At 51.5% G+C, this 21,690-nt stretch overlaps 2 protein-coding genes across 3 annotated transcripts; one reads left to right on the forward strand and one right to left on the reverse strand.

Moving 5' to 3' along the window:
- Positions 1–240: 240 nt before the first annotated feature.
- CENPM (centromere protein M) lies at positions 241–7,298 on the reverse strand. Of its 2 annotated transcripts, XM_055712399.1 has the most exons (7): positions 7,156–7,298; positions 6,804–6,883; positions 4,162–4,260; positions 3,049–3,128; positions 2,017–2,108; positions 1,128–1,262; positions 241–848 (listed from the first exon to the last, which is right to left on the reverse strand). In XM_055712399.1, exons 1-6 carry the CDS (start codon positions 7,210–7,212, stop codon positions 1,137–1,139), a joined length of 534 nt encoding a protein of 177 aa, XP_055568374.1. In that variant the 5' UTR covers positions 7,213–7,298; the 3' UTR covers positions 241–848; positions 1,128–1,136. The 2 variants fall into 2 exon arrangements, with proteins under 2 accessions (XP_055568374.1, XP_055568372.1); XM_055712397.1 differs by having other exon boundaries at positions 241–1,262.
- A 6,374-nt stretch (positions 7,299–13,672) lies between these two features.
- SMIM45 (small integral membrane protein 45) lies at positions 13,673–20,548 on the forward strand. Its single transcript, XM_055712002.1, has 3 exons — positions 13,673–14,049; positions 16,925–17,000; positions 17,546–20,548. Exon 3 carries the CDS (start codon positions 17,548–17,550, stop codon positions 17,752–17,754), a length of 207 nt encoding a protein of 68 aa, XP_055567977.1. The 5' UTR covers positions 13,673–14,049; positions 16,925–17,000; positions 17,546–17,547; the 3' UTR covers positions 17,755–20,548.
- Positions 20,549–21,690: the final 1,142 nt, after the last annotated feature.

A 21,690-nucleotide genomic window follows, 5' to 3' on the forward strand; every position in this document is an offset into this window, starting at 1 on the left:
TCCACCTGGCATGCAATTCTCGGTGTATTCTGGAAGGTGGCTCAGCTCGGTGGGCAGGAAGGATTGCATTTGGAAAGCTTTTGCCACCACCACGTGGCTGACAGCGCACCTGCAGCCCCGCAGCTAACGTGAAGCTCAAACTGCCAGCAAGGGCCAGCCCCGCTGCCAGGGCAAACTGGCACAAGCCATCACAGGTTTTACAGCCAGTGCCACACACCTAAACAAAGGACATACAACTAATTATTCAATATTATACATTTTATTAACTTAGAACTCCAAAACATGCTATCGACTTGCAGTAAGAATAAGGCACGAATTACTGCCAGTAAGAACCTGTTAGTTACGGGATTAGACACAGTGTATGCCCAGCTTGGAGGAGACGTGTTTTCTGTATGTTGCCATAGTCCAGTCCACTGTGTTTCACCTGTGGTCAGCCCCAGAGGCTGGGTTGCAAGGGTTATCCCGGGCTTGATAGATTGAGCCTTTTTCTTTGAAGATCTAAAAGAAAGCTAAAAGTGCTAGATTATCTTGTTTAGTCCCTTCCTACTCAATTAAGTATTAGGCATGATCTCTGGGCAGATGCTCCCACAGCTGGAACACTAACTGCCAACTGCACTCTATCTAGAAGCTGAAGGACTGCCTGCCTTCCCCATGATTCTCTTGGTGGGGAGACAAAACGAGGCAGCAAGGTTTCACATTATTCCAAGGTGCTGTATTTCCACTGAAAGGAAGCAGAAGCCTGCTGCCTCTTCTCTAGCATTCTGGGGACACTCAACGATGACGTGCAGCATTAACGATAGCGGCCTGTTCTTCCAGCATTCTCTCAGTAAACACACAGCTCCTGGACACTGGGAAAGTAGGTGAAACTCAAACTTGACCATGAAATAGGATTCAGATGCAATAACAGATAGGAATCCCCAATTCAAACCGCCTCCTCCCCTGCCCCAGCATATTATCCACTAAACAGGAATCAAGCTTTTCTTGAGAGATTAGCAACTAGGAACAGCTCTGGATGAGTGGTCATGACAAGCCAGGCAAAAAAACTTCCCAAAGTCATTCCAACAACAGCAGCTTGAACACCTGAAGTTAAAAAAACCAAACCCTGATGAATATGGCTGAATTCTTACAATGAGAAGCTAGTTATCATCAGAGTTCCTCATCAGTAAGCCAAAGGACAAGGCAGAAACTCCAGTTATGTGACCAGCACAGATCTGTAACATCCGGAGAAGTCGCTGAGCAGTGGCAACTCGTATCCCTTCCAACTGGAAACAAAACAGGGAAATTTAATCAATAGAAAAGAATAAAAACAGTGCTAAGCTGTGATAAAAGAAAGAACCAGAGCAGGCATTAGGTATATGCTTCAGAGTGGCTAGCTACAGAAAACCCCAAACAGGTCCATTTGCCCATTTACTCCCCTAATGTTAAAGGGGGTAGAGCAGTGTCAGCTGAAAACTCAGAAGGGCTTGCCAAAAGCACAGATACTACCTGCTGGCAGGGAAGCAGTCTCTGACAGTGGAATGATGAGAACGTGGAAAAGCGAAGTGTGCTACCGCTGAATGCCAAAGTCTCCCTCCAGCTTTTCAGACCAAGCAGGTAATTGGAAAGAGTGGCATATCAGATGGCAAAAGAATCTGTGCAGCAACAAAGCCTGGCTAACAGGAAGCATTACGCAAGCAAGAGAGTTACATGGCAAATAACAGCTCAAGGGCTCCCAGAAAAAAAAAAATGCCTCAAGGAACAAGCGTACCAAGGCTTTGCATATCAGAGAAGTATTTGTTAATTTAGACTTGGCTTCCTGAGGCTTTGCAGTAGCACAGGAAGGAGCAGGTAATCCAGAAGACTCATTTCTAAGGACAGTCAGACTACTGTACCTCTACTGTTCTGGCAGAAAGAGTATGGTCTCTGACACTTGCAGTAGCATGTGTACATATTTTTATTGCTAACATAATGCTGCTCCTAAGGTTCAGAGAGCAGTGGAACTCACAAATCCCTTCAGACACCAAATAAGCACCTTACCTCCAGCTCACAGAATAGCACAGGACTGCAGTAGGCTTCTCCCAGTTTCCAGACGGCACTGATCTCTACGCTGCAGGAATTCACCCTGCCAACTACAGAAAAAGTTTTCCCACGTTACATGCTCCACAATCAACATTCAATGAATAAAAGTACCAGGAAATTCCACGTCCACAAAATGATCCAGAGCTAATTTTGAGTGTGCCATACATTTTGGCTAAGGGATTAGTACACTATCAGCACAGGCAGAATCTTCCCCTCACTGACTGAAAGCCCTCCTGGCTCATGTAGTATCACAGAGTGGTCATATGTCTGAGGAATTCACTCAGTCAGGGCAGCTGTAGCATGAGGCAGCACTAAGACTCCTTCTCACCCCAGAATTAGGCCTCCTGAGCCATAAATTCCAGGGACACAGGAACTCTGTTCCAACACTGAGCAGTAACTGTCTGGCCCCTCCAGGTTCTCAGAGCTGAAATAAGGAGGGTACGCAGGAAAGCACCCTCTCCACTCCAGGCTGGGATGGGGCAGGGCAGGGCAGAGAAAGATTAGAGGCACAACAGGGCCAGACAGTACACAGCAGGGATGCCAGTCTTCTATTAAAACTATACTTAATAGTTTATTAGCTCATCCATTTAGATTCATTTTATTACCACAGTATTATATGCTCCTTGCTGCTCATTAAGATTATCATTAAGACAGATCTGCAAGAAGAAATAGAAGAGACTTCTGCAGTGCCACAGGGGGAAAAAATAAAATAAAAATCAATAACACAAATTATATTCAGGGATTAGGGACAGAAAAGAAAGGTCTGATTGGCAAAACCAAAAAGGATAGAGCAACTGAGCATGAGAGAAGAGAACCATGTTTTACCTAACAAAACAATAAAAAAGGTAGATGAGTTAAGATACAATTTAAACAAAGCTTTTGACAAAGCCACTGGTTTCTTGTTTTGTTAAATCACTGCCCTGTTTTAAAGGACAGCAACAGTGAGCTGTGCTGCTCAGAGAGGAGGAAGAGGACAGATGCCATACATACCCCCAGTGACAAGAAAGCACACTTTCCCCAGGAAGAAGCTGGCATCCACATAAGCTAGGGAAGCTTCGACATTCTCCAAGCTGTCAGAAAAGCACAGGCAATCCATTTGGACAGGGAGGTAAAACAAGTGCAGCATAAGGACAAAGGGAATAACTTTCAGAAGCACAATTAGAAAACCAATGACGTTAACATCTGCTGATCTGTGAGCTGGCAGAGTTATGCTCTGTGCTAAAAGCATGACATTAGAGACCTCTAATACCCACAGCTGTTTAATAATATATAACATATCCTTTCTACCCAGGACTCAGTTAGACTTAGTTTGAATGGTGTCCTCCATAATTTGTGGACACTAAGCATCCAAATTCATTAACATCCAATGAAACTTCAGCACTACTCTGGCTCTTTCAGAAGAGCTAGCCCACACATTTCCGCAGCACCATCTGTGCTGTAAGTATGCAGCTGGCCCTGTCATTTTTGGTAAATGAGAACCCAGGATAGTCAAGTCACAAGTTAAGTAAGTAATAAAATGCTGACTTTTGTTCCTTAGCAAGTCTTTACTTATGGCCTGGGGACACAAATACCATTTCTACAAAGATAAGCACAAGATGAAAGAAAAGGGATCAACCCTGCAGACCTTTCTCTTTTGCCTAGAGACATTGATAGTGCTGATCCCAGTTGCCAAGCAGTATCAGTGAACTGGGGACACAGATGCAGTAACTGGCTGGTTATTAGGTAGCACTGCCCAGTGCACAACAGCCGTCTGCATATTACAGACCTTAACAGCACCACCACCATTCCCATCTCATTTTAGAGACGGCGTCTTTCCAAAGTTCAGTTCATATCATCCTGTATGTGGATCCCAGAATAAATTCTACCTCCTTTACTATGGCAACTTAATGCATAACAGGCATGTTATTGGAGAGCGCAGTTCAGTTCTAATCCACTGCTGGACGCCAGAAAGCTACTGTATGTATTACCAATCTGTTCCACCACAGCAAGTCTTGGGTTTGAAAACCACTATTCAGCAATTCTGACATAGTAAACATTTAGATTTAGCCATCAGTTCAAGAAAGAATATCAGTTCCCCTTCTCGTATTTTTGCTCTTCTTTTACCTGTATTTACTCTTAATGTCAATCATAAACACAATCAGATCTATCCTGGGCCGAAGGTGATCCCTCTCTGAAGGTAATGGGAGTGATGTAGCAAGGTGACTGAAAGAAAATAAATTTGCCAGTTTAACCAAACAGCTTGGCAAGGCAGTATCCACTTAACCATAACCACATAACTATTGCAGTTCACCATGTAGCAAGCTATTAGGAAGCCCACTAGTTACTAAATACGTAGGCACTAAAGAGACACTGTGATTCTTTAAGTAGTATTCTCATATCTTAGGCATACTCATAGCTGCTGACAGCCACAATGATACTTGCCAGTCAAGGTTGTTTATAAAGGAAAGCTTGTTAGAGCACAAGACTCACAGAAACCTTTTCTCCACAGAGATGTTTGACAGTAATTCTATTAATTGTTAAGAAGAGTCCTTTCTAACAAAGTGAACCACAATGCTTTACTGTATATTAGGCTGCCAAGTTTCAGTTAAAATGCATCAGTGCTTTCCTGTCACATTCCAGAGATACTGCTCATACGATCACACAGGAGAGGGTACCTGCTCAGGCATCCATGTTCCAGAAAGATGTGTTGTATTTGCAAAACCTTAAACGAGAAATTTATCACTAGTATAGCTTTATAGATGAAGTTATAACTCAGAAAGAGTGTCTGTTACACTATTACACTATTTTTATCCCTTTCACTGTGTCTGGAGTTACCAGGTAGTTTAGGTGTCCTTCTACACAATACCACCACTGCCGATACAGCTGTTGGAGGAAAAATTGCAGCATGGGCATTTTTTGTGTCTCTTCCCACTACGGGGAGGGGGTGGGGGGGAACTTTGAGTAGCACATATCTGGGCCTTCCACAGGGAAGAGTATTATCAGCACCCTATTTTTGGAAGATCACCTGAAAGATAGATTGAACAAACAAAAACTCCAGAATTTCAGCATCTCTCACAATCCACTTCCTCTCTGGAAACCATGAAAGAAACTCCTTGTGGAATATTACTTCTAGCAATTAAATCTTAAGGACTTAACAGTTTTCCCCAGCAGCCACAGACCATGGTACACATTCCTTTCTATTAATTATATGCGGTTTGCTGTTTTGTCTGCCAGTCTCCAAATAAAGGTGCTTTGTTTCCTATAAATAAGGGAGGTATGATTTAACAAAAACATTCTGAAACTAGAACAAGATATGAGCAAAGCACGCTTGAAAGACACACTGCCACACAAACAAGCCTATAAATTTAAGGTGAAATTTAGAGAGAAGCTGTGGTGAAAGGAAAGCATCAGATCTCATTGTCTGGGGGGAAAAAACACCGAAACCCAAAAAAAACCCTCAACCCCCCCCCAAACCTCCACAATTTGGAATGTTACTATATTTAAACCAATATCACTAGATGATGGCAGCAGCCTCCAGATGTGCACTGCAGAAGGCTTTTCTTTCCTCGTAGGAAGAAACACAAAAATGCCAGCCTTGCAATTCTTCTCTCAACAACTGTATCTCACAGATAGATTTGCCAGACAAGATACCATATTTCTTTGCAATGTGTAAAATCCCAAAACACCACAGTGGGGGGAAAAACCCACCCTGTTACAGACTTCTGCTTTCCTAGTGATACTAGCGCAGGGACTTGTCTTGCTCTGTAGCACAAGCATAAGTTTCTGTGCCTTTAGGTAGTTACCCAGCTGTACTGCCAGTAGCCAACTAGTTACGGCATTCCACAGCTCAGCAGAAGCTGCAGGATTCACAAAGAAAGCTGGATACTTAATTTACTATTAGTTGGCACAAACATCCAAGATGCCATAACCAGAGCAGTACAATCACTCTAACTGACTAGTAGAACATTATTTCAGGTTTGCCTTTACTGCATAGCCTTGGACTGCAGTAGCAAAATACCTTCTGAAAAAAAATCCCCAACTAAAAAAAAAACCAACACAAACTCTTCTGAAGAGTTGAATAAACTCATTTGGTCATTTGGTTTTGGCAAGAGAGCTGTCAAGGACATTATGTTGTAAAAAGTTAGTTAACCAAGCTTTTAAGGTAGAACTTGTTATGCAGCTAAAGTTAAGATTTAAAACGCATCTTAAAAGCTTGAGGAGGAAAAGCACATGCATGAACATAAACCAGAAAAGGGCTGCGAAAAGCACGAACAGCAATGGACATTTCCGGGAAAACTTGTTTGATTTCAAGTAGTTGCAAGCATTGTACTTGTCCCATTTATGTTAAATTAGGATGTTTAATTCCTATACACCTGTCCAGCGGGAACAAAATCATCCGTGCTCCTCCCGTGCTCTTGCAATTGAGTGACCAGACACCTGTGCGACACCCACAGGGCAAGGGCACGAGCACAGCCAACACGACGCGCGTGAGAACCGTCCCCAGCCCCGTCCCCCACCGTGCCCAAGCTGCCCGCCCCGCCCCGAGCGCTCTGCCCCCGCGGCCCGTGCGGCAGCGCCGCCCGCAGCCAGCCCCGCTCCCGGAGGAGCGCGCCGTCCCGCTCCCGCTCCCGCGGCGCCTCCCGCGATCCCGGCGCGCGGGCTGCCGGGGCAGAAACTCCGCGTGAGTTAGCGGGGCAGCCGCTGCTTCGGCTCCGTCTCCCGCGCCGGGCGGGCCCGCAGCCGCGCACCCCCGTCCCGCCACTCACATACTGATCTTGAAGCTCTTCTTCTCCAGGAGGAGCGCCTCCGCCAGCCTCTGCTGCAGGCCCTCGTCCGACCCCACCAGCTGCGCCGACAGGAGGGAAAAGCGCGGTCAGAGGGGCAGCCCCGCGGCCCGGGACCGGCCGGGGGAAGCGGCCAGGGCCGGGGGCCGGCCCCGCGCCTACGTTTGCAGATTGCGGCCAGGCGGCCTATCCCCCGGCGCGGGGCGGCGGCAGTTACGGCCGTTGCCGCTGGGGCTCGGCCCGCGGCGGCGGAGGGTGCGGGACAGGCGGGCGCGGCCGCAGGGCCGGGACCCGGGCGGCAGAAGCGGCGGCGGGGGCGCGGCGGCGGACCTACCAGGCAGGCGGCGGAGTTAGGAATCGGGAGCTTGTCGAAGGGCTGCACCACCGACATCCTGGCGGGTGTCGGGAGGCAACACCGCCCGCCGGGATTCAAACCGCCGCCCCGCCCCGTGCTCACGTGAGGCGTCGGGGGCGGGGCTTCCGGCGCGCCTGTGCGTGGGGCGGGGCTTTGTGTGAGGGGCGGGCGGAGGCCCGGCGGCCCCGGGGCAGGGGGGAGGGGTAGCGCCCCGCGCGCTGGCTGAGGGCGGGCGCCCGCGCTACCGGTAGCCGATGGCCGCGGCGCTGCAGAGCGAGCGGGCTCGTGCGGCACGCGGGGGCCGGTCGTGCCCACGGCACCCACCGGCGGCACCGGGCGCTGCTCGCGGGGGTGAGGGAGACGCGGAGGTGGGCGCCGGCCTCCCCTGCTGCCCAGCCCTGGGCTGCTGAGGGCACAGCCCTTGTTTTCAGCGCTGGGCTCTGCCCCTGGTCCCTGGGCTGATGCTCGCTCGTTTGCTCAAGCCTTAACGGTACCAAAGGCTCCAGTAAAATTCCACGGCCTCCTTGCATTGCGGTGTATAACGTGAACTAACGTACGTTAACAACGTGGTATGCTTTGATGTAATAGCTAGGGAAGGGAATTCTAACAGCGCACAGCAGCAGTGCCCAGCTCTGCACACTGAACTGCTCTGTGCCAGGCCTTCTGGCAGCTCCGACAGCCACAACCTCCATGCCACCCTCCTGGGGACCTTGCCCCTCGCCCCCTGGCTGGTGGCCTGTGGCTGGTGGCATCTGCCCAGCCCAGCGCTCCCTGCCCATGGCACAGGCAGGAGGGTGCCCCTGCAGAAGCGCTGCGGTTACGGAGCTAGGCCGAGCTTTTCTCACTCCAAGGTCAGAGCAGGAGGTTGTGCAGTGATGTAAAGCCCTTGTGGCCTGTGGTCTCCTTTGCTGTGTCTCCTTATCCCCAGGTTCAGCTCCAGCTCGGTGGGGAGGGGGATCCAGGACCCCCTCAGCTGCCTGCTGGGGCTGGCTCTCCCTGCCCCTTCAACCGGGGCACCCCCAAATGGCAGGAGAGGTGCCAAGGGGAGGAAGAAGGCCGCCAAAGGATGAAAACTCATCTCCCCCTTTGCAGCAAGCCAGAGAAGGAAGGGGGGGGAGGGGGTTAATGTAAACTGACATCACATGGCTGCCGTGGCTTTTTTGATCTTGACAAAGGCAGACGGTTCTGTTCATTGCCAGCATGAGACAAATTACAGGTGAAGCAGAAGAGATTACAGGATATTTCTGGTTGTTGTTGAGTTCAGCGGGGGGAAGGGAGGATGAATCCAGGGCAGATGTGTCCTAAAGATTGGGAGGCAGGCAGATGCAATAAATAGCAAGCCAGCTCCCAAGTCGGAGGGATGTAGAGAGCAACTGGGACAATGCTTCCTTTGGGCTGCTGAGGGTGTGGAAATATGCTAAAAGCTCTGACACCCACCTAAAAAGTGTTTGTTCTCTTTCTGCCCTCTACTACTCCCTGTTGCCTTCTCTCTGGCCCTACAGAAGGACCTATGTGGCTTCAATGTCTGGCAGGGGACATGCTCACTGTCCCCTGTCACTGCAGGCTTCCTCCTTCTCACAACACTGGTGTCTGTTGAGGTTCAACGGGTCCAAATGAGCTACCACTGATCCCACAGTTATTTTCCCTTGTCCCCAGCAAGTTTCTCGCCCATCCCTTGGCAGACTTCCCTCTGCAGGGCTGACCCCCACCTTCCTGTGGGGACACAGACATTCGCCGTGCTCCCTCCTCTGTGTGCCCCACCTTCACTGCACTCTTTTGCCAGGGGGACACCTGCCCCTTAGCACCTTACTAACAAGGCACCCGTGGGTGCATGGCCCACCTGAGTGTGACTCAGAGAGGGGCGGTGGTAGTACTGGCAGTCCCTGCCTGAAAATCCAGGCTCTGGCAGAGCCAGTTTCCTCCTGGCATGCAAAGCCATTGCCCGACGGCTGGCACAGCAAGGTGTGCCAGGCAGATTCACTTTGCTTTCCTTCCTCTTTGAAATGCAGGCAGGGGTGCTCCATGTGGGGATGCAAAGCCTGCAGAGCAAGCTCAGTTCTGTGGGCAACCTAGGCGGGGGGAGAACAGGAGTCAACGTCCTGCACCCTTGTTGGCTATTTACACATGGGCCAAGGGGTGTAAAGCAGATCTAATGTCAAAGGGTAGCATTTAAAAACTGCTTTCCACGGTAAAGGATGGCATAAAGAGGTGGAGACTCAGACTGGCAATGTCCTGCAGCGCGTGTCTAGATCTGTAGCTCAGCAAGGAGAGGAGAGGAAAGGGATGAGACACGGATGGTGTTGGAGGCTGCGATGTATTTTACATACCACTGCATGACTGTGCCAGGCTGTTTCACCTCTCTCCACCCTGTTTCCAGTTTGCAAAGTGGGAATAAGGAGTTGATCTCCGCTTCCAAGTGATGCAGGAGAGCTGAAACAGGGGTGTCAGTGCACTGGCCCCCAGCGCAGGCAGAAGGGGTGAGAGCAGGGCGTGACACAGAAGGGGGGAGCTCCTGATTTTACTCTGTGGCCCATTGTACATTGGTCTGGTAGCACAAACTATTCCTAAAATAAGAAGCGTAATGTAGCTGATGTGAAGATGCTCTGGTGATGCCAATGAAGGCAGTTAGCATCAGTGAGACTTGGCCTGGCCATCACCAGTGCTCCCTGGGAATGGTGCAGTCACTCCTGCAGCAGGACAGCACTGGCTGCTACAAAAAATGTTATACAGCACACCTTGCCCTCGTGTATCCTTGGCCAATTTGCTGTATGCTTCATTCAGCAGGTTGGTGACTGAATCTTGAGATATTTTGTCTGTTTTCTCTCTTTGTTCTCCCCGAGCAGCCACAGGAGCGAAGGGCACAGGCTTTGGAGATGGCCTTTTCATACACACTGACCCCAGCATGGCCCCAGTTGTCTCAGCGCCCACCCACAGACCTTCTGGCAATGGTGGCTTCATCCCAGCCTCATTCAGCACAAGTTTTGTGAGATGTCACCTGGCCATGCACCACTGGCTCCGGGCTGACCTCTCGCAGCCCTGCCTGGGAAGTGTGCAGAATATAAGCGCATGTGTATTTGATTGCACTTGTTCTCTCACTAATAGACAAGAGTTATATCATTTGCAGCAAGTGCAAATTATTAGAGAAACTAATGACATTTCCACATATGTTGCTGGCAACTTCAGCTTCCTTTGGCAAAGGCTCTCTCCAGCTATTGCTGGACCCAAAGTCAGCTTTTTCAGTTCTGCTCTTTATTTTACCTCATCATGCACATTTCCCTAGCTTTTTGATCAAGTCAACAAAGCTGCTTAAACGAGTTTCCTTATTTGAAGCTGCAGCAGCACCCAGAAGGCAGGTTACTCTGCTTTCCCACCAGAGTATCTGACTGATGCCCTGCCATGCATCCAGAGTGCCTTCTGCATCCTGCAGCAACTCCCTCACCTCCAGCAGCTGAACAGGGAAGTATATCTGTGACTTTTGCTGGAGTTTTGTCCTCTGCTGCAGACCTTGGGGGAGGCTAGTTCAACAAAGTCCATCTTCTCCCATGCCTCCACCTACCTTGGGAGAGTAGTATTTGAGGGATTGGTGTTGCCTTAAAGACAGACAGAGACTTGTGTCTGATCAACTCAGAAGATGCTGATAAAAGCCTAAAGGACACTAAAGAACAGTGAGGAAACATGTTAGGAGAAACTGTAATAACACTTTATCAGGCTTGGGATCGAGCTGAGCTCAGTCCATTGTTCATGCTGTGATTTATTGGCATGCTACAAGCAGGAAGCATGTGCCTGAGGTTGCTCAACCATCTCCCCTTTCTCCAGCCAGGGCTTTTGTCTGAGAAGGGTTTCATGATTTCTGCTCTGGCTGGGTGGGCCACTCACATCAAACCTGACCCCATGCTCACTTTCATCATGCAGATGAATTTGTGGCTGCTCAGAGGTATGGAGGGAGTTAGAGGCTTGGTGGTGGGCAGACATCCTGGAATGACAGCTTCAAGGGGCTTGTGTGTGTACAGCCACCCAGGGACTTCCTCCAAGCCAAGTGAAAGGGACTGGAAGACCCGCAGGCACCAGGCAGAATGATATGCACATGCTTATGCCTGGAAGATGCTGAATGGCACATGGCAGCCTTATTCGTAGTGAAAGCTGAACTGCAGCTGAAACATTTCCATGTGGTTCGAGCTGTACATGGCACATCGATGCCTGGAGCCATCTCGACGCCGCAGCTCTTGTTGGAAACCAAAGGATGTGACGGCACCTGAGAGCCCTATCACAGGCAGCCAGCAGCTGTGGCATTGGAGGCAGGGGGTCTGCAAGCATGTCCCAGCTCTGGCAGCACAAACCCAGTACTCATTTCCTGCTGCCTCCATAGCTGCTTCAAACTCAGCTGGGGGGGAATCTGCTTGAAGCAAGCAAGACTGCCACGTCATGACTTGCACAAGCCCACTGGTGTGGTGGTGGCTGCAGAAGGAGATGATCCCTGCTCCTTGCCGTGCTCTCCCAGTACTTGCATGGCAGGGAAGTGAGCCAGAGGAAAAAATGACCCCGTGAGACAAAACTATTGCTGTTCTGGAGTTTTGGCTGCATGAGCAGCATGCTAGAATTAAGCCTGAGCTTAAACCCAGGGAGAAGTTGCAGCCCGATGGACTCACGCACTGGCTCTGGTGTCATCCCCCTGCCCCAGGGTGATCTTTGACAGATAGCTGGGATGGTTTGCTGTGGTTGGGGGTGGATCTTACATGTTTCGGCACAATGTCCTCAAGGGCACCTGGCCCAGGGTGGCATGTGACTCTGGCACTGACCAGTCTCCTGGAGAAATGAATAGTCTCCTGCCTTGTGCCAGCCACCACTGATCTCCCTCCCATTTTCTTTGCATACCTGGAAAGTGGTTTCCCTTCTGCCCTCTCACATGTAGTGTGTCTTTGCCTGCCCTTAGGGTTTGCTCTGGGAACACAATAAACAATATCCTTTCAGCGTTGTTTTTTTAAAAAATCTGTTTGGCTTTTGATTTGTCCAAACCGCGTGTTTCTCTCCCACTGCGGTCAAAACAGTGAGGCTTGTGTTTTCCTCCCTCTGCAGTGGGATTAGTGAAGCAGTTACTGCACTGATGGTCAAGGTGGGTACCATAGCTGAACTTCAGTGAGGTTAAAGTTAAGGCATGATTGCAGGCTCCTCTCTGGAGGCATATGGCAATCATCTGGAGTACCCACCTTGCTGGAGCAAAGCAAGAAGCAGCTAGCTAATCCTGATGGATCTCTGTGTGGATAGCCTGATAGGTACAGGGGGATCGCAAGCCTATACTCAATGCTTCTAAGATATTACAAAGTTACATCAAGCAAAAGTAGGGCTCAGGAGGAGAAAAGGAGGATGAGGAGGAAATCAGAGTGCGTGCCAGCCAGCTCCCACAGCTCCCAGCACAGCCCTGTCTCTGCACTGATGGATGAAACCCCAGCACAGACCAGATGACAGACCTCTTAAGTGCATTACCGTTTGAGCCAGAAGTGCACATGGGTCTGTCACTGTCCACAGGTTGGCCTGGGGAGGGGACAAATCCATTAGTGCCTGTAACGAAATTTACTGGGAAGCCAAACCTCACACCTTGTGGCTCCTGGGTCATAGGCATGTAGCGGGCACAAATCTGGGGCTCAGACAGTTTGGTGGATATTATTAGCCCTGCAAGCCTTTACAACCACCCCCCACAGTGCACCTGCAGGGCTGTAGGTGTCAGAGACTAAGCAGGCAGGGCTGGAGAGCACAGGCAGGAGGGCAGGCAGCTCTCAGGGCTGGAGCCATTTGCTTGATTGATATTGTTTTAAAACATTTTTGTGTTAAATGACTTTTAGGTCACAGTGAAATTTTTCCTGTGTACCAAAAAAAAACCCCCAAAACAAACCCAACCGAAAAAACCAAAACAGTTTGATTGTTCCTATTTCTGTGCTGCTGAAAAGCTGAAAATGTTTTAAGAAAACCTTTTCTGTCAGCAGTAGCAATGACACAGGCAGGTATGGATTCAGGAAAAAAGTTACTTCACTGAAGGCAAAAATACTTCTTCAGACAGCAATGTTTTTCTGTTTTCTGCTGTAAGGTACTTTTGATCAAAGTGTTGATTATTTTATTTTTGCATAAAACCTCTAAAGGGAGTACCAATCTCCCTCCTCCATCCACCCCTCCCTCTCCCTGCCTCCATCCCGGTGTTGACAAGCCACCAGTCCCCAGAGCTAGGGACAGGCACACTGATAAATCTGTGGAGCCTTAAAATCCTGTAACTCTTCATCAGCCCGAGCTGACACACGTCTCCCCCAGCATTTCCCCTCCCCCCCACCCCCATCCTTCCTTCTCTGCTCGGCAGAGAGCAGGTCCTCCAGTGCTGTAGCTTGGCTTGCAGACAATGCGGGAGGAGGAAGAGCATCCCTCTCTCGTGGCTCTCGCCCGGGTACCATGTGCGGGTGAGCTCGGGAGGCCCGTTGCCATAACGACCGCTGCCAAAATGCCACCCCCACCCCTGCGTGGGGATGCAATTGGCTGCAGACGGTCCCTCCCTCGGGGGGGGGAGGCCGGCGGTGAGGTGCCCTGGGGAGGCTGGAGGGGGCTGACGCTGCCGGGGAGGCGATGGGGGAATCCCTCAGGAGCCCCAGTGGGAAATGAGGCGGCGCTGCTGGCTGCCTGTCCCCCGCACGCTCCCGAGAGCCGCGGCTGCTCCCGCCATCCCGCCCGCCCGCCCCGCGTCGTCGCCTCTCGCTGTCGCCCTGCTCTCCCGGAGCGGGGTCCCTTCTCCCTGGCACTACCTGGCTGGGAACGGAGCCTGACGCATCCCGGCTGGGGCCCGGCAGATGCCGGAGGGAGCAGCCTCATCTCATCGCCCTGCGCCCGTGGAAGGAGGTAGGTGGCACATTGCAGGGCAGGTAGCGGGTGTTTGTCGGGGATGCAGTGCATGGGACCGCGGTCATGTTTGGGTCCCCAGCCATTGGCAGCTCCTTGCCCCAAGCTGCGAGCTCTCCAAGGTGCCCAGTCTGGGGGCATCTTCTGTGGTCGGGGTGAGCCCGTGGCTGGTAATGCCGCAACCTGGTTTGTGCTCCTGACCATGCACAGGAGAGGGTTTTGTGCCCAAAGTCACCTGTGTTCTGGCACTCTGCATGGGCACCACTCCTGCCTCACTCACCCCTGCCTGGTCACCGCTGCGTGTCCGTGTCTGCTGCAAACCCTGTCTCCCAGCTCCTGGCCTCCCCCAAGCAGTTTCTGCCTTTTCACTTGCAGTGTGGCCCCCAGGGTGCCCATCGTAAGTGTACCCACAGCATCCTGGGGGGCAGAAGGAGGTGGCACAGGGGATCCAGGGGACGGACACACACTGAAGGAGAGCAGCTGGAGTGACACATGTAGCATAGGTTTACAAAAGGTCTGTTAGCTTACCTCTATGAGATGCTATCTCAGCTGGAAGACCAAGGACTCTTTCATGTCTGTAAATGAGGTTCTGAGATCAACTGGTCCAGCAAGGGTTAAGGCACATTTAATATCTGCAGAACTGCTCCGGAAAGCTGACATCTTTAAATGAAACTCCTTCTTTTCAGCATCTGCAGCCAAAATCTGATCACCCACCTGACAGAGCAAGTGCTTTGCTGGGCTGGCCCTGCAGAGGCTGGGGGCGGGGACGGCAGGAGCTCTGACACTTCACCCAGTGCTTGGCTTGGCCATGGCAAAGAACCTTCATTGCCAGGTCAGGGACTGGCGAGCACAGGGGGGCACATGGCACAAGGTGAGGGCCGCATAGCAAGTAGACCAAAGAATAGGCTGCTGGCGAGGGGCTCGAAAATGCTGGCTCTGCTAGTCATACAGGAAGGATAAACTGGGAAGACTGTAGAGCTGCTTTTTATTGCAGTACTTTTTGGATAGCACTGCTAGGTTTGGAAAGCACATGATCAGGGAAGGAAACAAGGTTGTTGGCTTTCCTCCTGCCACCCTGGGGGGTCTGAACTGGAGTCACCTTCCCAGGCTCCCTAACCCTGCCCATTGTTGTTGACAGCCAGGACTGGTATCGGTTGCTGAGGCACCCTCTGGAGAAGGTCTGCAGCAGCTTTGGCCCCCAGCCTGGCTGTGGCAGCAGCTGAGGTGTGCAGGGGGTGTGCAGGACCTACTTTTGCAGAGCCCATAGGAAGGCTGCACTGAGAGGCCTCCTTCTGTCAGGGAGTGGGGGTCGTGCCTAATTCCTTCCACCGTCTTTCAGGATGAGTTGAGCAAGTGAAACCCCACAGCAGGATCCCTGCTCCCCACAACACGTCTGCAACGTTATTGTGGGCAGGGGCAGGGGTTTTCCTCCTAAGTTACTTGCCTGAGGAAGGCAGAGGCAGCCATGAAGAGGCAGGAGCAGCGCCCAGACTACCCCTTTGCTCCTGGCCAAATGGTGGCCAAGGCTAAGCTGCCCGGTCCTGTTGCTCTTGATAAGGTGGAATGGGGGCCTGGCAAAAGGGAGGTATGAATCATTGAGAGGGAGACAGAAAAAGAGAAGTCCTCCAGGACTTGGCAGTGGTAGGGGCAGCTCTGTGGGTAGCAAAACCAAGGACTGCTGAAAGCTAAAAAACATAGTAGGAGGCAAAATCCACTGCGGTCTCCACTGTCATGCAAGGAGAATGGATAACTATCAACACCTGTGCCAATAAGTGGGAGAAGATTGGCAGTTTCTTGCTTATGTTAACAAGAATCACAGTTCATTTCATATCTAACCCTGTGAGAAAAAAGGTGTTATTCAGAGGGTACAGATGAACCTCATGCTTCTTGCTGCTGGTCTTGGGGTGAGCAGGCAGGGACAGGCTCTGCTGCAAGTGGTGCCCAGCAGATAATGCTGCTGGGCACATTGGAATCAACTGATTGCTGTGGTATTGAAAAAAAAAAAAAATCAAACCCCCTGGCCTCCCGTGGGGGAGAGGGCAGCAGGTTTATGGGCCAGGAGCAGGGAAGAGGACGGAGATGCTCACAGCTCTCCCTAGCCTCCCCTTAACCATCCCACACAATGGAGGCGGGGGATGTGATTACGGGCAGAGGGGTGACTTGGGGGTGGTCGCAAGTGGCAGCTTTCAGGTGTCTAGAAAAGCAGGAGCTCAACACAGCTGTGCCCTAACTCCATCCCTGCTGAAATCAAGGGGCATCACCCCCATCTAGGGGAGAGGGTTTTGCAAAGCCTCCCCTCAGGATTGCTCTTTGCGCCTGAGCCCAGCACTGTTGTGCTTTCCCAAGCCTGAGGGTCCCTGGTTTAATCCACAGAAGCCTGTGACAAGGGACACACCATCCAAAACCCAGCAGCCCTGGTGCATGGGAAAGGCCATAGCTATGCTTTTTTTGAGGGCAGATGCTTCTCGGTCCCCTTTTCTGCCCCTGCATGACCCATACCCTGGTGAGTGTTTTGCTAAAAGCAGGCAGCTGGAAGTCAGACAAGTTGGGCACCACTATGGGTTGCAACGTGTGTTACTCCCTCCCTCCCAAAGGATGAGAATAAGGGAAAGGGATGGGCATAAACATGGAGCCGTTACAGCTTTTAAATATCCCTGAGTCAGGGTGTATGCCCATGGCATCAGCAAGACCATAATGGTGGGGAGGGAGTAGGCCAGGGCACCAGTAGGTTGTGGGGCTGGAACCCTGTCTGCTCACCTCTCCAGAAAGCTTCAGCCCTGACAGCTGGGCAGTGAGTTGTTTTCTCCTTCCTCCTCGCTCATTTTTAGTGCTGGGATGACAGCAATTGTGCAGCGCATTTTTCTGTGTTCCCCAGGGCAGCACTGCTCCGGACTCGGCACCTCACGCCTGGGTGGCAAGGGGCTCCTGGCAAGGCGGATCAGCTGCTCCTGGTAAGTGGCTCCCACTGCCCAGCAGCTGATGCAGGGGGATCTGGGCTCTGCTCAGAGACAAGTGCCGAACCAAGCACCGCAAGGTCCCTGAGCCCCTCAAAAGCAGGACACTAAATAGGAGGGCAGCAAGGGAGGGCTCAGCCCTGAGCTAGCCCAGCTCAGACTCGGAATTCAAGAGGTCGTGGAGCATCAGGGGAAGGGGCAGCAGACTTTCCCCCAAGCGGGAGATGAGAAGCAGCTGTATTTACCTACTGCCTATCTTCAATTGCTGGCAGCAGGGCCAGGGGCATGCGGGCTTACCCTCTTCTGCAGGGAGGGAGTGGGACTGCTGCTCAGTGAGGGGGTCCCAGCAATGAGCCAAAGGGATTGCTCTCTCCTGAAGGCTGAAGTGTCTTGCTGTGCAACCAAGCACAAACCGGGGTGCAGCAGGGCTGTGAGGAGGGGCGCAGGGAGGCTGGGCACTGCTGATGAGGCAGATGTCTCATGATGAATCTTGGTGGAGGTGTTTTTCAGGTGCATGACCTTTCTCCCCTTTTCTCTGGCAGCCATGCCCCACTTCTTGGATTGGTTTGTGCCAGTGTATCTGATGATTTCCATTCTCATCCTGGTGGGCTTTGGAGCTTGTATTTACTACTTCGAGCCAGGACTCCAGGAAGCTCACAAGTGGCGAACGCAGAGGCCAATCATGGAACGAGACCTTAGGAAGACACTGATGATTCGTGACAACCTGGCCTTCGGGGTTCCTGAGGTTTGACACACTGCTCTTCAAGTCCAGAATAGCCTCTCCTGGGTGGGCAGCAGTCCACAAGCCTCGGTAGGGGTGACAGTCCTGCTCTGTGCAAGTGAGGCTGATCACCGTTTCTATCTTTGCTGATCTGGGTCTCATACTCATCACTCACCTTTCTGCCCCTTTGCTTCTTAGGCAAGGTCTGTGTGGCATTGTAGACTTGGGGCTTCCCATGTTCACAGCCCTTCACCCAGCCAAGGACTTCTGCTCCTCCCCATGGCCGAGACTGGTGAATCACTCAAATGAAAGGCCCCTTATTGACCACTTGAGTTTGACCTGCCTGGCATGTTGATGTGACCTTCAGTAGGAAAGGTCTCTGCAGGAGTACCAGGTTCACTGGGTTAAATCTGACCCAATCTGTTTAAGTCCAGGAGGTATTTTTGGGGAAATAAGTGGTATTTCACCCAGGCTGTTGTTTCAGCTGAGCTCTTCATAGCACCCAGCCTTGGTGCTGGGATGGTAAGCTTGCTGAAGCTCTGTGCAGAGGGGCCAAGGGCTCAGCGAGCCCTAGAGGCTGAATGTCTTTATCCCTGCTAAAGGCACACCACTCCTCTGTGTCTGTTTGGGAGGTGGAAAACATCCATCCACCCTTCCATCCATTCCAGATGCACTACATTCAAATTAAAGATCTTTACTAAAGAGGTTTGTCTAAGTCATGTGTCAAGCTGAGAATAGTCTGCTGCTCTCCATGAAGGGGTGCTGCCAGACTTACCGCATAAGCCTCTCCTGATCTGCCTGATCTTCTGCTCCTCTGTCGTGGAGTGAGATGGGATAGTCTGGTAGGTAGCTTGCACTTGTTCAGTCCCCTGCACTCCGGAGTCCTATGGCATGGATGGGCTCTCCCTTAAATGTCATCCCAGCGAAAGCTGTGAAGCATCCCTCGGCCCTGCATGTCTCTGAGAAGGGACACTGAGCCTGTCAGCAAAATGGGCTCATTGCTTTCTGGACCCAAGCTGTATATAATGTGGGTCTGGGACAAAATCCCATATTTATAGACTATCTGCACTTTCTGCAGTGCCCTGGGGCTGATCAGCTACCAAAGCACTGTGTGAAGGCGTGATGCTGGGGCTAAGAGGGACGTTCACATCTTCTCTCTCCTTGCCAGCCCTGTGCAATGGCCAGTGTGTACAGGGAGGTTTGGGAGAGATCTGAACCTCTGAACTCTGTGGCAGGAGATTGTGTCAAGAGCCTCTCTTCACCTCTCCATTCACCCCAACACACACCCTTTGGATGCAGTAGGTGCAGTGGTGCTACCTGTGAGTGCTCTGGACATGCCCCTGCATGTCCTATGGGATGTCAGCTGGTGTCATCGCCCCATGTGCATGTGTCTGCACAACCCATGCCATCAGCTGAGCCTACCAGTATCAGGGTAGATGGCATCTTGGTAGAAGGTAGAAGCAAAAAAATGACAACACATCCTCAGTGTGCTCCCAGGGTGCCAGCTCTGTGCCATAGTGCCCAGCAGCTTCTTTTGAGCAGCAGGAGTTCCTCAGGCCATCTGTCCAAATCTGCCACAGATCCTAGATGGGCTTATGTCACTCAGCCTCTCCTGTAAACATGTCATGGGAAGTTTTCTCCTCCATTCCTAAAGAAAGGAGTGCACTGGGTTGTTTGAGTGAGTGATGCTCCATTGGTAGTTCTCTGGGGATGAAAGTTAATTTTTAGCTCTAAGGGGTTTGGCTGAGAAAGGAATGGGTCAGGACATCCTGCAAATTTCCTGGGTCTTTCTCGGACATTTCATATACCAGATTGCAATTGTATCACCATTACCTTCTACATCAAAATCAGGCACACTGGCAGGAGTTTTTTGGCTGTCAAAGGACAAGTTAAGAGTCCGTCCATTCAACCAAAAACAGAGATCATGATGCAAGTACCCAAACAGGCGTGTCTTGTTCAGCAGGGGAATGCAGTGAGTGGGATTATTCCTGTGCCCAAAGTTACGCTCGCCCTGGCAAGCAAAGGCACAAAGCGCAGGTGCAGTCTGAAACAGGTAAATCCCACATATTTTTGCTTCGTGACTTGGGGCTGTGAAAGGGAAATGCTGGGCTGGGCTGCACAGTCTGACGTGCCACCCTCAGCTGCTTGGCTTACATCTCCTGCCCTCTGGTGCAACACAGCCAGATGTCCAAGCACCAGCCTGGAAACCTACTTCCTCACTTGACTCCCTCATAGCTGGGACTGCGCTGTGAATGGACCCCATCTGACCCATGGGGTAGCAATAAAAAACTCTGTACTGGAGCTGAGGGGCTTGGAGCCGCCAGGGACAGGTTAAACCATCCCTGTGGGAAGGGGAGTCTGGTCCCTGTGGCCTGCACCAGCAGAGGCTGCTCTGCCGTTGCACCTCCTTCAAACCTACTTTCACTTGCCAAGTCAAAAGAGATGAGAAAACCACCAGTCTGGTGAAAATGAAAGGCTGGATCTGCCACAGCCGCTCTCGGCCAGCTGGCACCCGTGGTGCGATGGGGCTCCCCGTGGGGGTACCCTCTCCCTGTCCTCCTCTGCACACTGTCTGGCCTGTTTTCACCTCCGCTCTGCCCATGACTCGCCACCACAGAAACCAAGCAAAAAGATGACAAGCAGGTCAGGACTGGACTAGAGGAGAAACTAGCTATTCATCTCTGACTTATGTTTCGCACTGTTTACTCATGACACAATCAGTATTAAGCCAGGTATTTTCCACGGGTATGCAGGACTTTATTGCCAACAGTGTCAAAGCCACCACCCCCCCACACACACACCCAGTGGAATAAAAGCATTGGACAAACTGTGTGGCCAGTGCTTTATTTTCCTATTTTTCCCCCTGGGATCTGCCTCCCTCCAGCTCCAGGCGGGCAGCAAGGACCAGTCTGCAGTGAGGTTTCCTTTACAGCAGGGTAGGTCTCCATCCGCCTGGTTTCTGTGCCGGCTGTGCTACAGGGTTATCTGGGAATAATTAAGCCAAAGGCAAACACTGCCTGAAAACTGAGACTGTTCCTCCCTTGCGGGACCTGTGCAGCCAGAGAGACCTCAGGGGAGCAGTAAATAGTCACAGATACCAAATTAAGCTGCGTAAAGCATCAGAGAAGATACTTAGTGCTGGAAATACTACACAGCATCAGGTTGGACTTTTCCACCTTCTCTGTCTCTTTGCCTTTAAAGAAGCAGAGTGGTTACACTGCCCTGAGCCCTGCCTTCCCCCACCACCCCAGTGGCTGGCTGTGGGTCACGAGACAGTGGTTCCCCCTTCACCCCTCAGTCCTGGCCGCCTGAAGGTAGACAAGCATTGCCCCTGCCATGCTGTGGGTGTTGTGGGTGCCCGGCTTTCCTTCTTTTTGCTCCCGTTTGCCCACCAAACCATGCTGCCCCACAAAACCACATTTCCCCTTTCCTCCTTGCATTGCCCTTCAAAGTCTCTTTTATAGTGAGGAAGGTGCAGAGCGGCAAGCTGATTCCCTGTTATACATGCCCCCTTGACCCCGAAAATGCCCCAAAGCTGGCAAAATTAAGGAACAATCAGAAAAATGAGGAAGCAAAAGAAAATCAGAATAAGGGAAAGAAGCATCAACCTAGACAAACACCCAACAAGCAAACACTGAACTTCCTCAGCTGGGCATAAATCACTGAACTGGAATCTGCCATTTGAGGGGGAAAAGAGAAGAGAGGAAGGGAAAACATTTCAGAAATTCAGAGATTTAAATTTTTGTTTTAAATCGCACCCATTGTCCTCAGGAGCAGGCAGCACAGCCCTGATCTGGTGGGTCTGCACCACTCTTCCACTTCCCACCATGGGAGCAGGGCAGGGGGCCGCGCCACAGGGCTGCCGGTGGTGTGGGGCTGCCCACGGCGTGGGGCTGCCCCTGGCATGGGGCTGCCGGTGGCAGAGGCCAGGAAGGGACCAGGGCAGGGGGCAGGAGCAGCCGCGGC

Source organism: Falco cherrug, chromosome 5 (assembly GCF_023634085.1).
Source record: "Falco cherrug isolate bFalChe1 chromosome 5, bFalChe1.pri, whole genome shotgun sequence".
NCBI classification, from domain to species: domain Eukaryota; kingdom Metazoa; phylum Chordata; class Aves; order Falconiformes; family Falconidae; genus Falco; species Falco cherrug.

What these genes read in the sequence shown, in the direction of transcription:
- CENPM (XM_055712399.1), bottom strand. Translation starts at nt 7,212, where the DNA reads ATGTCGGTGGTGCAGCCCTTCGACAAGCTCCCGATTCCTAACTCCGCC. An exon ending in CTAACTCCGCCGCCTGCCTG is followed by an intron (nt 6,884 to 7,155) that starts GTAGGTCCGCCG and finishes CTGTCGGCGCAG; the next exon opens with CTGGTGGGGTCGGACGAGGG. An exon ending in AAGAGCTTCAAGATCAGTAT is followed by an intron (nt 4,261 to 6,803) that starts GTGAGTGGCGGG and finishes ATTTTCTTTCAG; the next exon opens with TCACCTTGCTACATCACTCC.
- SMIM45 (XM_055712002.1), top strand. Translation starts at nt 17,548, where the DNA reads ATGCCCCACTTCTTGGATTGGTTTGTGCCAGTGTATCTGATGATTTCC.